Here is a 19,168-nt window from a genome sequence, read left to right on the forward strand (position 1 = left end):
TTTGAATAGACAGTATCAATGTTCCACAATAAAATTTATTTAGTAGTTCGTTATGAAACTGCTTTCGGCTTCTTGGGCCATCGTCACAGAAGTTGTCTGACGATTGTCTAAGAAGTCGAAAGGTGGTTCATAACGAACTATTAAATACATATTTTTGTGGAAAATTTATAATGTTTATTTGAGTGTTTAACTTGTCTATGTTCCTCCAAAAACCGACGGAATATTCCATAAATATTAGCATTTTATATGTACAAGATAGGAATTTAGAAAGATAGAAAGGCGTTATGATATATTAACTCATGAATATTATAATTCGAAAAATGTCGTAAAAATAACTACATTCTGGCACCTAAGAAGAAAAAATAAAAGATAGTAGTAAAGTACGTAGAACGTATTAGAGGTCCCACCATTTAGCTATCTCGGGTGTGACGGTTTGGCAGTCTACGAGCCTATCGCATTCTAGTTAATGTGCAAAATGAATCTTTCACATTCATCTGACAAATTTAAGTGTGTTGACTTGTATCTGTATTACTCTTATACTACATTTGTTACAGGTCACATGTGATTTAGTTGTACATCTTTTACTTCCTTATTTCTACGTGTTGTATGCATGGTGTTTGTGTTGTCTCTAAGGTAAAACTTTATCTAAGCTTAGTAAACAATTATTTCATTTAAATTACTGGTGTTACACAAAACGTTGCTACATATATGAAAATATTTTATTATAGATGATCCATCTCTTTGCTCTTTAACTTGCTGGGCTTTCTCTTAACTTCGTCTTTCAGTAGTAAGTGCACCGTTTTATTTGCTGTTATTGTTAGTTTATTGTTGTTACACCTACATTGATATCTTCGAGGAGTTGCGTAGTCTTTTATTCTATCTTCTTGACAATAATTGTAGCACCTACATTCACTCAGACAGGCAAGTAGCTGTGAAATCTCTATCATCCCCTACAATGACATCAAAGATCGTTGCAGAATGCCATTAAATTCTTATGAGACAGTGGGAAAGTAGCAGAGGAAACCAGCTGTTTGTCCTGGTCACCTGGTTGATAGACCAGCCACGGCAGGGATAACGACTGCAGTTATTGGACCGGCACCCCTCCAATCTACCATTAAAGCGATTGTAAGATCTAAACTACATAGCTGGGTTAGGAAACCCGAAAACAAAAAACAAAAATGGCAAGCTAATGATGCCTAAATCACATTTAAAGAGAAGTTCTGTGATCCTAGATTTGAACAGGAAGCAGATTAAATTCATGGTCAGTTTAATGATGCGCACTTCAAGAAACAACTGTGCACGATAGAAATACACCAGAAAGCCCGTAAGGGTAAACTATGGTACAGGGATTAAACCGCAACACATTTAATCTTCCAAAGCGAAACACTGGAGGCCAAAAGGCATAAAATATTTAGGTTAATAAATTCTGAAGAAATTGTGGCTAACAGAGATATGAAGGGACTCTTTTAGTTTTACGAGTGCTGGTGGGCTTTACTAGAGTGAATGAGAGAGCTACCGCACCTAAAGTGACTTTTGGTGTTGGCAACAGGGGCCAGGAACACTGTTGTTTTGTCTGCCTGGTTAAAACAAAACAAATTAGAAAGGGTGGATCATCGGAAAATCGAGGAAGGAGAAACTGGAAGCATTCTAAATGTGGTGCTATCGGAGAGTACAAAAAATAAAGTAGACAGTAAATGTATGAAATTAATAAGTACTAGAAAGAACAAACGAAGAAAATCGTCTATGGAAGACCCTAGTGGAAAAGTAGTGGAGACAATTACATAACTATTACGCAGACATTAAAAGAACGCAAGGCCGCAAGAGTTGGAACGCAGCACGAAACCAGTTACAACACTGGTGTATAATAGAAAAGGGAAACAAACTGAAGCAACAGGCTGTGTATGTATACGATGCTGGTGCTTTCGAACTGAGTTTCCCATTACCACTTCATCCCCACTGCCGTATGTACTGTTATATACACAGGTTCTGTAATGCACTAAAAGTCAAAAGTATACAGATGGTCGAGCAGCTTATTTTAAATGCCTTGAACCAAAGCTCGGAAGGGCATAGTTGTTCTTGTATTTAGGAAAACTATCAGCATTCGCTGGGCCGGATGCATCAACTCTCACTAGCAAAGTTTCAAGGGCCGTAAGCGACACGAAGACATTTAAGGAACCTGGACGTAATGGTCAGCGTGGAGAATTTTGGAAAAATAAATGAATACTTCAGTACCATTGTGTACTCTGGCTGCATACATGCCGACTGGCTATCAACTATCACAATAACACACTTTTTGAGAAGCAAAGGCGATCCATCCAATTTGTTTGCTCTTTTTGAACATGTCTTTCAATATCCATTCCAAGTCAATGTGAAATTGTCACTCTATCAGCAGGGCTTTATCGACGGATATGGTACAAACGCGGTAATTCAAATGATCAAATGTGTGTCAAATCTTATGGGACTTAACTGCTAAGGTCATCAGTCCCTAACCTTACACACTACTTAACCTAAATTATTCTAAGGACAAACACACACACCCGTGCCCGAGGGGGGACTCGAACCTCCGCCGGGACCAGCCACACAGTCCATGACTGCAGCGCCCTAGACCGCTCGGCTAATAACGCGTGGCTGCGGTAATTATTGCAGTTGAGTAACTGGTAAAAGAACACGAAGAAGATCCCTTGCATTAGCGCTGCAGAGAAGAGCAGAGTGAAATACCCAGCACGCTTATCGGAAAGTGTACCTGTGACAGTGAGCAACTATCAAGGATCTGCTTTGTCACCTTCTGCTGTTAATTCTTATCATAAACTCCAAACACGATTTCTGCAATCAGATGGACTCTGCGGTGCGCAAAAGGTGTCACACGCTCTTCCAAAGAACATCCTCAACGACGAACCGAAACCAGGGATAGCGGACTCCAGCAATATCGTCTGTATGTAAATGTCCACAAAGCAATTACTCGGAAAACAAGTAAACTCTTGCTTCCATTAAATTAAATGAAATCGCACTAAAGAGGTTTGAACATTTCTGGTACCTCGGATGCCATATGCAAATCGAAACGGCGTAAATGGCACACGAACCTGAGCCATTGCAGCATATAAGCAATAAAGTTGAATCAAAGCGCAGTGGCACTATCCGCCGCTGTGTAACGTGACAGACTGTTGATCAGTGACGAAAAACCACTGAATAATTCCTCCTTGGTAATGCAATTTCAGCGTTACGTAACAGGAGTGACTATGAGAAACTCTATAAGAAAACAACACTAATCAGACAGTGTGATGCAGAAGTAGGTTTTTGCTGGTGTTTCTTGTTTGAAAAATGCAGCTCGCAGTCTTTGTGCAGCAAGTGGAAAGAAATAGGGGAAAAATTGCAAAATAGCCTCTCATTCAGGCCGATGGTAATGAAACAACACCACTGTAGCTCCACAATGGAAACCGGTGCAAGTTGCTTGCTGTTTGAAATTCCCTGAAAAACATGTGTAAGTCCTATAAAAGAGGGTAATATACACTGCCCAATCACATAAATGTGACCACCTGTCAAAAGCTTGAATAAACACCTTTTGCATCGCGGACGCTGTGAGACGGCCGGCCGCTGTGGCCGAGCGGCTCTAGGCGCTTCAGTCCGGAACTGCGCTGCTGCTACTGTCGTAGGTTCGAATCCTGCCTCGGGCACGGATGTGTGTGACGTCCTTAGGTTAGTTAGGTTTAAGTAGTTCTAAGTCTAGGGGACTGATGAATGGTTCAAATGGCTCTGAGCACTATGGGACTTAACTGCTGAGGTCATCAGTCCCCTAGAGCTTAGAACTACTTAAACCTAATTAACTTAAGGACATCAGACACATCCTGCCCGAGGCAGGATTCGAACCTGCGACCGTAGCGGTTGAACCATTTTCGAACTGCGAGACGTGCAGGAAGAGTGTCATTGAGGTTCGGGAAGTTGCCGACAGGTAAGTGTTGCTATGCCGACTACAACTGCGCTGGGTTTCTCGGTTGAGAATCCCTGGCGCGAACATCCTGATCGAGATGGTGCCATAGATTCTGGATTTGGTTTAAAACCGGGGAGTTTGGTGGACAGGGGAGCACAGTAAACTCATCCTGGTGCTCTTCGAACCGCACAAGTACACTGTAAGCTGTTTGACACGTTGCATTGTCCTGCTGGTAGATACTATCGCGCCGAGGAAAAACAAACTGTATGTAGAAGTGGACATGGTTCCCAAAGATAGACACACAGTTGTGTACATTCATTGTGCTTTCCTGAATGACGAGATCATCCAGGTAACGCCTCTGGTCTGAACGTTTCTGATGATTGTTGCAGGGTGTTTGCTTTCAGACGTTTCACGCCGTATGGGGTAACAGCCATCTCTTAGATGGACCACAAAACGCGATTCATCTGAAAGAGTCATCCATTGACAGTCAGTGGACGTCCACTTGCGGTACTGTCGTGTAAATTCCACCCTTTGTCGTCGAAACAGTTGTCAGCACGGATGCATGAACCACGTGCCTGCTGTAGGGGTCCATACGCAGCAACGTTGGCTGAACATAGGTTGAGAAGACACTGTTGATAGTCTCTTGATTCATCTGAACGGTCGCTTGCTCAATAGTTTCTATTCGCCTGTACACATTGCGGCAGCGTCTTTCACCCTTGTCATCTATGGCCGGTGATACACCGCGGTTGCCTCTGCGCCGGGTTTGGATTGCACCATTTGGCCATGCACGGTATAGTTTAACTACGGCAGCACATGAACTGTTTACAAGCTTAGCTGTTTCGGAAATGCTTCCACCTTGCGCCCGAAAGCCAATAATCATTACCTTGTGGACGACAGAAAAATCGCTCTGTTTCCGCATTATGACAACGACTGTACTGTTTTTCGTGTCCCCCGAAACGTTTTATACACTTTTCACTGCTAGTGCAACCACCTTCTGTCTGTTAGTGGTTATTGCCCGTTGACGTCGAACACAGATGGTAGTCACGTTAATGAGACTTTACCGAATACATTATACCGGGTGATCAAAAAGTCAGTATAAATTTGAAAACTGAATAAATCACGGAATAATGTAGATAGAGAGGTACAAATTGACACACATGCTTGGAATGACATGGGGTTTTAGTAGAACCAAAAAAATACAAAAGTTCAAAAAATGTCCGACAGATGGCGCTTCATCTGATCAGAATAGCAATAATTAGCATAACAAAGTAAGACAAAGCAAAGATGATGTTCTTTACAGGAAATGCTCAATATGTCCACCATCATTCCTCAACAGTAGCTGTAGTCGAGGAATAATGTTGTGAACAGCACTGCAAAGCATGTCCGGAGTTATGGTGAGGCATTGGCGTCGGATGTTGTCTTTCAGCATCCATAGAGATGTCGGTCGATCACGATACACATGCGACTTCAGGTAACCCAAAAGCCAATAATCGCACGGACTGAGGTCTGGGGACCTGGGAGGCCAAGCATGACGAAAGTGGCGACTGAGCACACGATCATCACCAAACGACGCGCGCAAGAGATCTTTCACGCTTCTAGCAATATGGGGTGGTTCTAATAAAACCACATGTCATTCCAAGCATGTGCGTCAATATTTACCTCTCTATCTACATTATTCCGTGGTTTATTAAGTTTTCAAGTTTATACTGACTTTTTGATCACCCGGTATATACGATTAAAGAGCGAACACTAAGAACGGAAGAGCACTCGGATTAAAAAGAAGCCAGCGATGCAGTCTTCCTCCGCTACTGCTCAACCAGTACACGGAAGAAATAAAGACAGAAATGAAAGGAAGCTACTGGAGTGGGATTAAAATTCAAGGTGGAAAGACACCAATGACAAGATTTGCTGAGGACATTGCTAGCCTCGGTGAAAGTGAGGAAACATTATAGGACATGTTGAAGGAAATAAACTAACTGAGAAGCACAGAATACGGATTGAAAGTAAACCAGAGAAAGACCAAGTTAATTATGAGTAGCAGAAAAGAAATTATCAATAAAATTTACATGAAAGTAGAGGCCTCCGTAGGAACTCTGCTACGGTGAAAGCAAAATAAAACACGGTAGACGAATCAAAGAATATATAAGAAGCAGACTGGCACAGGGAAAGAGAGCATTTGTCATTTAATGGAGTCTAGTATACAGTATCCAACACAAGCCGATACTTCAGAAAGAAATTTGTGAGAGGTTACTACGCGAGCAGAGCACTGTAGGGGAGTAAATCATGGACAGTGGGAAAATCGGAAAGGAGGAGAATCGAAGTGTTTGATATGAGATATTCAGAAAGCTGCTGAAATTGAAGTGGACTTATAACATAAGAAACGAGAAGATTCGACTAGGAAAGTAGTAGGTGCAACACACCGAATGTAAAAAGAGATGGGACGATAGTCTATGTGTTAAGCCATCAGGAAATGATAGCAGAGAGAGCCGTAGAAGTTAAAAACTGTAAAAGATACAGACTGCAATACATCCAACAATAATTAAGAAGGTTGGGTGTAAGTGGTACGCTGACATGAAATGGTTGGTACAATTTTTACTGGGGCATTATAGATTAACTACTCCACGTAAATAACTGGTAGAATAGGTGGATGCCCTCAGCCACACAACCATCTTTCAGTGAAATGCGTGGACCTTAAAAGAGTGACACAGATCAATTCTGAAATCACACTTATCGTTTACATTTTAGATTTCTTATTTCCCGTATTCTAAATACATATATATCTGCAATGTTATTATCATCCTATTTATTTGTTTTCTGAAAGCATAGATTTGCTTCCGGATAGATCACATACAGTCTGTTTCCTACGTTTAAAACATGTTCGATTGATTTATGAACTATTATATAGGTATTTCGATCAAAACTTAATTTGTTCCAGGCAGTAAATAGAAACAATCGTTTCAAATATAATGAGTAGGGACATGAAGGTCAATAACAGAGTAAGAGAAAACTGAGAATTTGAGAATGTAATAGCATCTGTCATAAAACTGAAATTAAAACGGGCAGTTGACGTAATCAGTTCACAGAAAATGGAATAGTCTAATGGGATTCGGGTAGACGACATTAGGAGACAAGTGAGGTAAACTTGAGTGCATTACGTTAAGCTTTATCGGAAAGACTTGGGTCTAGTTTTGATCCGAAAATGGTCGAGAACTTTGATGTAAATGAAGATTTAACTGAGAACTCCGACGTTAGAGTAAATACCATTCTAGAAATTCTGACCAACACCTTCTACATTTACATCCATACTCCGCAAGCTACCTGACGGTGTGTGGCGGAGACGAATGAGAATTTGTGGGAAAGGTTTTCTATGTACTGTCCTTCTACGAAAATCACTCGGACTATCCTTCTAGACGTTTATTTATGTCTTTCTCATTACGAATGCTGTCCTTTATGCCTTACTCTGCCATGCAACAGCAGCGTCACAGAACAAACATTTCTTTTACAGCCGGTCGCACGTATCGCGACCATATATCTCCGCTGACAGCTAGCCGTCGCGGTTGTAAGAAGACGTGTACAATTTGTGTGCATGAATACGTATATCAGATAGCATTCATAAAAGGCGAACGGCCATTATAGCGTGTCGGGCACCTTATCCGCAGATGAAATCTTTGACAGAGACAGTAGTAAGGCTATAGGTCGTTGTAAAGTGACAGTACTATTCAACGCAGAGAATGCAAAGTGGCTTCGCGGTAGAGCGACTTTCCGATAGCTTGGCTTGAAGGTTAGCCGGCAGAATGAATGTCTCCACTCTGAGAGAGAAAGTATTTCTCGATGTGGAGTCATTCCTATTGTACCCAGATGTGAGCAAAGTCAAAGCTTCTGAACGTACAGGCCCTGGTTAGAATAAAGAAACTTATACATGAGCGAAGATGATTTCAATCCAAGGTACAGCCTATTGGCGTCGGAGATGCATACGCAGGGTGAATGGATAACTTTCTAATTAATAAGGGGTAAATGTGACTGAAGTAAACATTTCTGTTGGATGAAACTGTAAGTAATAGTGCAGTGTGCATTGCATGCACTGGTGAAGTCAGGAGGCAAAGAGAGGTATGAAATGTGTAGATCACAACTAAGACTTCTCTGGAATGAGAAGGCGAGCGCAAATGCAGAAGAGCAGAAGGAAGATGAAGATTTAACGTCCTCCCGACGGCGGCATCATTAAAGACGAACTGGAGACGCAAATCTGGTGTGAAGGGGAGGGGTAGTTAACACATTTAATCCCTGCCGTGCACTGTAAGGTGCTCCTCGAAGTAGGGTGGACCATACGAAATCTTCCGAAAAGGAGAGTTGTTAGTATTACTAGACGATTTTTTAATTTTTTGAGACGCGTGTTCTCGGGCACTTTTTTACTGAATGGATTTACTATGAAGTGTTGAGAAAATTTACTACATCGTTTGGCGTAGGTCAGATGAATCTCATAACAGTTTACAGATATTCAGTGCTTCTTGGTTCGTGCATCCTCTTCGGTGTCATACTACGTCTACTTCTACAGAGTGTGACGGAGCATAGGTTGAAGGTTAAAATACTGGCATTTATAATCGTCTTGGTACCTAATTCCACAACTCCAAACTCACCCCACACTTGTGGGTTCTAGTACATGTTACTGGCAGTGTGTCATACGTATTTCATTTTCACTCAAATTGCGCCAAGCGTTCCCGAATATTGCCGCATTCCTTCACGTCACCAGCTTGCCAGCACCACTGGACCGTATAGGAGCCCCATGCTACAATTATTTCAATTAGTAAATCATATTTGTATCACGTTTGATGTAAATTACTTTAGATGTTCCAAAATTATGCTCATTCTTACTTATCGTCGCCTTCCCATCCACAGCTCCACGTCTATGATTTCTGGTGTTGTGTCACCTCTACAGCATTTTTCCCTAGCAGCAAGTCATGTATATGGCGAGTTCGGATGAAACTGTCCACGGTGATATGTGGTTTTGCAGACAGTATTCACGCTCTTTCGTTAGTCACCCATTACGGATTACGGCAGTTACTCTGGAAACAGATGTTTTAGTCAACAGAGCACATAGTTTACACATTTGAAACGGAAGCTAGCGAGGCACGCAATGACTGTGATACTGCAAGTGGATATCCACTTGCTTGTGTATTCAATGATCTAGCAGAATCAAAGACGCCAAAATATCCGGTGCTTTCCGATTTGTGACCTACTGGAAATAGAGAGTGTTTCGCAATTAATGGCTTTAACGCATAGAATTGGAAGCACACTTAACTACAAACAAAAATGTGTAATGAACATGGGCTCTAAAATGCATATCTTAACAGCTATGAGCACGTCTTCATCTTCGATACTGTGAAACTAATCTCTTCTAATTAAGAGATATGAGCACTTGTTCAGTAAAAGAGATACGTTTCACAGCAGCGAAAATGAACAAGTGCTCACAGCTCTTAAGGTATGCGCTTCAGAGTCCGTATTTAGTGGACTTTTTTTCTTTTTTTGGTCCATACTATCATCTCTCAAAATATGGAAAGCAAAGAGCTTGCAGTAGTAGAGATTAATTTCACAATATCTAAAATGAAGAAGTGCTTATTGTTCTTACGATATGCATTTTAGAGCCCATGTTTACTAGAATTTTAATAGAAAGAATATCGTGCACTTACAGCTGTATGCGTTTGCGCCAGTAATTATGATACACCTTGTATAAATTACCGCTGAAGAAAAGAGAAGCAGTAATACGAGTATCAAGGACTAAGATGGCAAGCGAGTAGTAAGCAAAGAAGGAAAAGCTGAATGGTCGAATATATAAAGAGCAATGCTATATGAAGGAAACGTGAAGACAGTAATATGAAAAGGGAAGTACATAAGGACGAGACGAGAGATGTAATGTTGCGAGATGAGACTGATAGAGCACTGAAACACAAAATTGGAGACAAGTTGCATGGAACACACGACATTGCCTCAGACCAATTAAGGTCTTTGAGAGAGGGGACTAGTACACAAGTTATGTGAAAAAGGCGAAATAGTCTGACACAGGAAAAAGAATGGAGTAATTTCAATGCTGAGGAAGGCAGGTGCCGACAAGTACGAATACTACCGAAATAGGTGAAGAGGCTAGGGTTACAAAATGTTAACACGGACTATTTACGAAAAATGCAAAAGCTGTAGAAGCCGACCTCAGGTAAGATCAGTTCGGTTTCCAGGGAAACGTAAAAATAAATGCGACAAAGCTGATTCTATGATGTACCATAGAAGGCAGAAAGATAGCCAAACCCACATTTATAGGCACAGCGAAACTTCCACTTTGCAGTGGAGCGTACACTGTTTTGAAACTTCCTGGTTTATTAACACCTTATGTCAGACCTGGACTCGAGACAATAACACTGCGTTTTCTGGGAAACGTTCTCAGCGATTGGGCTACCCATGCTCGACTCACGGCTCACCTCCAAGGACTTAATACTTCTAGTACGGTTTTCGAATTTGTGTGACTTCACAGAAGCTTTCCTACACACATTGCTGCACTAGAACTCTTGGTAGAAAAAATATCGTGGAGAAATAACTTCACCGCAGCCTAGGGAATTATTTCCTGAATGAATTTTTCACTTTGCAGCGAAGTGTGCGGTATTTTGGAACTTATTGCCAGAGTAGGCCGTGGCTGAACCATTTCTCCACGGTATTCTTTTCCCAGGAGTGCTAGTGCCGCAACGTTTGCAGAGCTTCTGTGAAGTCTGGAATGTAGGAGATGAGGTGCCGGCGAAATACCGGAGATATTCTGGGTCCTGCCTGGATAGCTCATTCTGAAAGGCATTACCTACAAAAGGCAAAGTTCAGAGTTAGAGTTATTGTCCAGCGCTGTTTTTTTCTGCGAGGAAGCTACATTTATAACATAGGTGGATTTAATGGAAGCTTTAGAGATCGATGACTGGAATACATTCTTTGATATTCTAAGTTATCAGGCATAAAGTAATGGGAGAGAAAGGTTATCTAAAACTTGTATAGAAATTAGGCTAACGTTTTAATCTGGAAGGACATAAAGGGTGGCAGTAAGAAAGACGAGAGTGAAACACACTATCAGTCTGTCCCCGACGTTTGGGAGTCTGTGTCTTGAGCTAGCTGTGAAGGAAACTAAGTATAAAGCTGGAAAGGGGATTAAAGTTCAGCAAGAAGAATTTAAAATTTTGACGTTTGCTAATAATGTATAAATCCTGTCAGAGCCGGCGAAGCACTTGGAAGAGTAGTTCAAGGAAACAGATAGTGTCTTGAAAAGAGGTTATAAGAACATCATCAACAGAAGTAAAACAACGGTAATAGAGTGTAGTCGAATTAAATCAGGTGATGCTGAGGAAGTTAGACTATAAAATGAGATCATATGGGTAGTAGACCAGTTTAGCTAATAAGCAGCAAAATAATTGACGATGGTCGAATAAGAGGGGATATAAAATGCAGACTGGCAATATCAAGACTAGTGACACATACTTAATATAAATTTAGTGTTAGGAAGCCTTTTCTGAAATTAGTTGTCTGGTTTGCAGCCATGTGCGGAAGTGAAAATGTGGACGGTGTTCAAATGGTTCAAATGGCTCTGAGCACTATGGGACTTAACTTCTGAGGTTATCAGTCCCCTAGAACTTAGAACTACTTAAACCTAACTAACCTAAGGACATCACACACATCCACGCCCGAGGCAGGATTCGAACCTGTGACCGTAGCGGTCGCGCGGTTCCAGACTGTGGCGCCTAGAACCGCTCGGCCACCCCGGCCGGCGTGGACGATGTAACAAAACAATATACCCTTTTGAAATGTCGTGGAGAAGAAGAAAATTGAAGTTACATCATGAGGTATCATGACGTAGTCAGTTTGGTAATGCAGGGTAGTGTGTGTGTGTGTGTGTGTGTGTGTGTGTGTGTGTGTGTGTGTGTGTGTGTGTGTCTATATGTGTGTGTTTCTGTATAGAGCGGAGGTGTGGGGTTAAAAATCACTTGGAGAGACCAAGGTTTGATTACAGTAAGCAGGTTATCATATGAACGTATGTTAGAGTGCTTAATGCAGAGATGAAAGGGTTCGCAGACTGTACACTAGCATGGCAAACTGCCTCAGACCAGTCTTCGGACTGAAGACCACACCTCGTAACTCCCATGGACATTCCGAGGTTTGACGAGATTAGAGTTTCCATTTACCATAGCAGCACCACAGCCACTAGGTGGGTAAGGTGAGTCGTGTCACTTGTAAGTAGGCTGCTTCTATTTTGGCAGCGCTGTGTAGCGCTTTGAATTGGATCTCTGACAGCGCTTTCTTTGTAAGAGACTCTGTGGCGGTTCGATTCGTTGTTGGAAGTTAATCGCCAGTAGTGTTGGGCAGTTGGAAGTTAGTCGCCAGCAGTGATGGAAGTACTGTTGGGCAGTTGGAGGTGAAGCAGTGATGGATGTTAAATGTGAAAAGTTAGCTTTGATGGAGGGTAGAGGTCTGAAGTGTTAGCGAAGGCCAACGATCTGGAAGTATCAGACTTGGAGATTGAAAATTAATCATGATAATATATCTCTGTGCTGGATGTCAACGACGATTTATATTCGTGTTTGAATTGGTTGTCACATTATTAAGGTAAAAAAATACATTATTTGGTTTGCAACAAATTCTTTCCTTTGCTAACTACATGGCTGTTAGTAGTTAGTGGCTTGCCGGCCGCTATGACCGAGCGGTTCTAGGCGCTTCAGTCTGGAACCGCGTGACCACTACGGTCGCAAGTTCGAATCCTGCCTCGGGCATGGATGTGTGTGACGTCCTTAGATTAATTAGGTTTAAGTAATTCTAAGTTCTGGGGGAGTGATGACCTCAGATGTTAGGGTCCATAGTGCTCAGAGTCATTTGAACCATTTGAAGTTAGTGGCTTTAGTAGTTAGAATCTTTTATTTAGCTGGCATTATTGACGCTCGCTGTATTGGAGTAGTTCGCATAATGAAGATTTTTGTGAGGTAAGTGCTTACGTAAATGTATAGGTTATTGTTAAGATTTCTTTTTAGTCAGGGCCATTATTTTGAATTAATTGGCTCAAATGGCTCTGAGCACTATGCGACTTAACTTCTGCGGTCATCAGTAGCCTACAACTTAGAACTAATTAAACCTAACTAACCTAAGGACATCACTCACATCCATGCCCGAGGCAGGATTCGAACCTGCGACCGCAGCGGTCGCTCGTCTCCAGACTGTAGCGCCTAGAACCGCACGGCCACTCCAGCCGGCTTGAATTAATTATTTGAAGTCATGTTGTAATTTTTTTGAGCAGATTGCGTTGCACTTGAATTTTGTGGGTCAGTGTTGACATGATAAGAAAAACAAAGAGAAAGTAGGCTCAGTACGTTCAGTTTTACTCAGCTCTTTCAGAATCAAATAACGTAGGAGTTTCATCTTCTCAGTCATTCAGCAATTTAAGTACAGATTCATACATTTAAATAAAGAAGTTTCGCACTCACCTTTGATGGCCTTGTCACAGCTGCACTCGATGAGCTCTCCCATGGAGCAGGCCCGCGTCACGGCGAACGTCACGCCCGCCGCCGTGATGGCGTTCACGAAGCCCGTCTCGCGCGTGTCTGAAACGCAAACACACGCACGGCTCACCACTGGCCCTGCACGCTGCACACCTCCCACACACACTCCTCACTGCATACGACTCCAGACGGCAGCGACTGAGTAACGCCACTCTGCAGAGTATTCGACCTCCCACAGCCTTCTACGTTACACACCGAGGTTCATTTTTCTACTGTTAATAACATATTTTTAACTCGTCCTTTATGAGCTGTGGTGGTGATACCTTCTTTAGTTCCCGAGAATGAATAACAAAATTTTTACACAAATTATATTTTGTTAAAATTTTCTCGGGGTGTCAGCCGTGCGGCAGCGTCCAGTGGAAGCAACGTTCCTACGAGTTTTTTACTCACCTTCACGCGATGTGTAGCTCTTGGGCGGCACTCTCCTCTGTCTAGATAATAACGGGCGGACTTTTGAATAGACATAGGTGATATGCTGTGCGACGGCGTTCCGCAACTTTGTCGTCAAAGAGACGGTGGAAACAAGAATAACTGACGATTTCGTCAACCTTGACAGCGATTTTCAACTACGTTCTGCATGAAATAAGGCGTTAGCGCAAATTAATCAAGAACACTTCTGTCTCAGAGAGAGGTGAGGGCAGCCGACAGAATGTCCATATGGCACCGGGACTCAACACTCAATTCCCGCACAACCAACTCAGATCAGAATACTCTCTTCTGGGGGAACCATTTGGCCCACTCGATTCTCTTACACCATAGCAGACTGGAATCCAGTAATTATAAAAGGTCATATCCAACAGGAAAACAACAGTTCCCCTGAGGATGATGACTAGTTAACTCGCTGAAACGTTTTTTTTTTTTTTTCAAGGGAACCCTGCTACTCGGTTCATGGCCCGAGAAAATGACACCAATTACATTCACTGCAAAAGCTTAGATTCTCACATGACACATTTGTAACGTTCCCGAGCAGATGCTAAACGTTTCCAGTCACATGTTGAAATTAACGTGGCAGACGCCACTATGCATTAATATCGATTTGCACAAAAGTTAGAAATATTTTCCTGCGTGTCCTATTAAGATGTTGTGATGTCCACAGGTTCACTACTTGCAAATCACAAATTTTTTGGTTTTCGTCTCATAAATTTAAGGACGCAGTGACAAATAATTACGCGTTTCCTTTGTAAATAAAGTACCGAACGTCACAATTGCCAACAGTCCCAACACGCCAACCTAAAACTCATGTAGCAGAGAGTGATAGGAGACTCATGTCTGATTCGTAAGAAAAGTCGACAATAACTATCCTCACTGGTCAGAAAGTTTCAGTGTTTCAGTACTAGGTAACATCATGAATGACAATAACCTGTTAATATCAGCATCACCTTTCAGATTTCGCACGTAATAAAGAAATAACTTAAGAGAACTCCACTCAGAAGGCGTAACAGATTGGACTCAGCACAAATGTTGAAGCAAAATACACTATAAGCTAACGTCAAGAACGATTTACGTCTCCATCTTTGTTCTCGACTATCAGTAGCATCGAACATAAAGTGGAAATAGTAGAAAGTATTTTGTATAGAGCAGCTAAATCTAAATATATTGCACCTAAATTTATTGTAAATTGAATGGCAGTGGATTTTTCGATCCATTATAAACGATTTACCGTGCTGCAGGACACGTCTATTCAATGAAAGAAAATTGATTGACTGTCTCTATACGCGTCCCAATATCTCCCATGTTATTTTCGAGACTCATATACTAGATACACTAAGGTAGCAGCCGAACTGTTCCACATTCGTCCTCGAATGCTGGTCATATCTAGTTCATAAGCACTTCAAACGCTGGACCACTACTCTAGTCGTAGTCACACTACTGTGATGTGTGCGAATTACTTTACGGACACACTGCACTCCTCCCAGAACCCTTCCAAGCAAATCTGAATCTTCATTCCCCTTGCGTATCACAAATTTTATATGGTGGTCCTTAATAATACCCTTAAATATGTGACTTGCTGCAGATATTCGCCGTGTCCGCAGCTCGTGGTCGTGCGGTAGCGTTCTCGCTTCCCGCGCCCGGGTTCCCGGGTTGGATTCCCGGCGGGGTCAGGGATTTTCTCTACCTCGTGATGACTGGGTGTTGTGTGCTGCCCTAAGGTTAGTTAGGTTTAAGTAGTTCTAAGTTCTAGGGGACAGATGACCTTAGAAGTTAAGTCCCATAGTGCTCAGAGCCATATGTTCGCCGCTACAACACTGTCATTATCTCATCTACTTCCTAACTTTGCAAACCATTGTGAAGTGTGTGGCAGAAGGTAAATCGCATTCTACTATGTATCTTCTCCTTATATTCGTGTGTGGAGCGTTAGAAAACAGATTGTCTCAATACCTCTGTGCGTGCCGTAATTTATCTACCCTTGTCTTCGCGGTCGTCACGTACGAAACTATTTTATATACCCGATTTCCTCTTTCAATAATGGTTCATGAAACTTTATAAGTAGGCTATAGCGGGACATCTGGCATGCATCTTACAGCGTCAACCACTTCAGGGTTTTCAACGTTTCTGCGACAGCCTCCCATGAGTCAAATAAACTGCTTCAGTAGAGCTGACTTCTAGTCTGTGGCAGCCAGCTGTGACCGAGCGGTTCTAGGCGCTTCAGTACGGAACCGCGCTGCTGTTACGGTCATACGTTCGAATCCTGCCTCGGGCATGGATGTGGTTGACGTCCTACGGTTAGTTAGGTTTAAGTGGTTTTCAGTCTAGGGCACCGATGACCTCAGATGTTAAGTCCCATAGTGCTTAGAGTAATTTGAACCATTTTGAAATTGAAGATCCCAGACTGACGACCTATATTAATTTATTTTTCGAAAGATTGTTTTGCAAGCTACTTCCTTTGTTGATGTGCTACATTTCCCGACGATTCTTCCAATGAATCTCATTCAAGCATCTGCCTTACTAGCGATTAATTTTATGTGGTCGTTCCGCTTCAAATCGCCCCGTACAAGTACTCCTACGTATTTAAAAGCAATAACTACATTCATTGATTGTTTTGCAGTCACGTTGTTGTACACTACTGGCCATTAAAATTGCTACACCACGAAGATGACGTGCTACAGACGCGAAATTTAACCGACAGGAAGAAGATGCTGTGATATGCAAACGGTTAGCTTTTCAGAGCATTCACACAAGGTTCGCCTCGGTGGCGACACCTAGAACGTGCTGACATGAGGAAAGTTTCCAACCGATTTCTCACACACAAACAGCAATCGACTGGCGTTGCCTGGTGAAACGCTGTTCTGATGAAGGAGGAGAAATGCTACCATCACCTTTCCGACTTTGATAAAGGTCGGATTGTAGCCTACCGCGATTGCGGCTTATCGTATCGCGACGATGCTGCTCACGTTGGTCGAGATCCAATGACTGTTAGCAGAATATGGAACCGGTGGGTTCAGGAGGGTAATACGGAACGCCGTGCTGGATCCCAACGGCCTCGTATCACCAGCAGTCGAGATGACAGGCATCTTATCCGCATGGCTGTAACGGATCGTGCAGTCACGTCTCGATCCGTGAGTCAACACATGGGGACGTTTGCAAGACACCAACCATCTGCACGAACAGTTCGACGACGTTAGCAGCAGCATGGACTATCAGCTCGGAGACCATGGCTGCGGCTACCCTTGACGCTGCATCACAGTCAGGAGCGCCTGCGATGGTGTACTCAACGACGAACCTGGGTGCACGAATCGCAAAACGTCATTTTTTCGGATGAACCCAGGTTCTGTTTACAACATCATACTGGTAGCATCCGTGTTTGGTGACATCGCGGTGAACGCACATTGCAAGCGTGTATTCGTCATCGCCATACTGGCGTATCACCCGGCGTGATGGTATGGGGTGCCATTGGTTACACGTCTCGGTCACCTCTTGTTCGCATTGACGGCACTTTGAACAGTGGACGTTACATTTTAGATGTGTTACGACCCATGGCTCTACCCTTCATTCGATCCCTGCGAAACCCTACATTTCAGCAGCATAATGCATGACCGTATGTTGCAGGTCCTATACGGGCCTTTCTGGATACACTAAATGTTCGACTGCTGCCCTGGCCAGCACATTCTCCAGATCTCTCACCAACTGAAAACGTCTGTTCAATGGTGGTCGAGCAACTGGCTCGTCACAGTACGCCAGTCACTACTCTTGATGAACTGTGGTATCGTGTTGAAGCCGCATGGGCAGCTGTACATGTACACGCCATCCAAGCTCTGTTTGACTCAATGCCCAGGCGTATTAAGGCCGTTATTACGGCCAGAGGTGGTTGTTCTGGGTACTGATTTCTCAGGATCTATTCACCCAAACTGCGTGAAAATGTAATCACATGCCAGTTCTAGTTGTCCAATGAATACCCGTTTATCACCTGCATTTCTTCTTGGTGTAGCAATTTTAGTAGCCAATAGTGTACAATGAAGGACCCTTCAGTCAAATAGCAATGTGTTATTACAGTGTTTTGAGGATCAATTGCCATTTCCCGCAGCAGGAGTCTATCCTTCGCTACAATTTACTAACACCGTAACTTCTCTGTATACAACAACATCACTCACGAAAAAGCGTCATAATGGTCCGACATTGTGAAAATAGTCGTCTTATAGCTCTCCTTTGCGGTACGACCGAAGTTACTTTTACTTCTGACGACTTCTCCCCGTTCAGAATGAAGTGCTGTGTTTAGTTTGCTAGAAACTCATTAATCCATTCACACAGTTGGTCTCACATTCCGTGCTGTCGTATTATCTTCATTAGGTGGCAGTGCGAAACTGTATCGAACGCCTTCCGCAAGTCAAGGAGCACGGCATTAACGTGGTTGTCTACGTACTACTTAGTGGGTCCCGTGGACGTACAGAGCGGGCTGTGTTTCCGACGATCGTTGTTTGAGTCCTTGTTGCTTCCTATAGGTGGAACTTCCGGTTTCCATAAGTGTCATAATACACTAGCGTAAAACATGTTCAAAAATTCTGCTACAGACCGACGTCAGAGGTATAGTTTTGTGCGTCTTTTCGATGATCATTCTCGAAAACGGGAATGACCTTTACTTTTTTTTCTACCACAAGGAAAGCTTCGCTCCTCAAGGGACCTACGGCACACTGTTGCTAAACACGATATTTCGCATATACTGGCATACTTAGAATCGAACTGGCATCCCGTCAGGGTCAGCGAAGTTCCTTGTTTTGAGCGATTTCAGTTGTTTCTCCACCCTTTGGTGACTTATTTCGTTATCTGTCATTTCGCCGAACGTGCGACGATTTAAAGGAGGAACTACAGTGCAATCTTCGTCTGTGAGACAGGTTTTGAAAAAAGACGTTTAGTATTCCGTCCTTTTCTATGTCATTCTCTGTTTCAATGCCATTATGAAATGTATTTGCCGCTGCGAAAACGGACAACCGTCACTTGTATAATGGAATGACGGCAACAAAAGTTTGTGGTGGACTGTGATTCGAACCCAAATTTCTCATTACATCATTCTTCTGAACAACAAAGGCACTGCAATATCAGATTTATCCTAACTAATCAATACATCAAATTAAGTATTACCAAGGTCAAGATAACATATGTAACAGATGTAACCATACACGCAGAAGGTATAGAGGGAAGAACTGTCACATTACACGTCAGTCAAATTGCTATCTCTTGTTTCTTC

General features: G+C 42.6%; 1 protein-coding gene across 1 annotated transcript in view; it reads right to left on the minus strand.

The window, feature by feature from the left end:
- The window catches only part of LOC124776577 (protein Wnt-6), a 608,273-nt gene that overhangs the window by 26,295 nt on the left and 562,810 nt on the right, over nucleotides 1–19,168 (minus strand). The window contains exon 3 of the mRNA XM_047251624.1: nucleotides 13,414–13,530. Coding sequence (XP_047107580.1) covers nucleotides 13,414–13,530 — 117 coding nt within the window. The remainder of the gene's footprint in view (nucleotides 1–13,413; nucleotides 13,531–19,168) is intronic.

This window comes from Schistocerca piceifrons, chromosome 2, assembly GCF_021461385.2.
Source record: "Schistocerca piceifrons isolate TAMUIC-IGC-003096 chromosome 2, iqSchPice1.1, whole genome shotgun sequence".
Lineage (NCBI taxonomy): Eukaryota > Metazoa > Arthropoda > Insecta > Orthoptera > Acrididae > Schistocerca > Schistocerca piceifrons.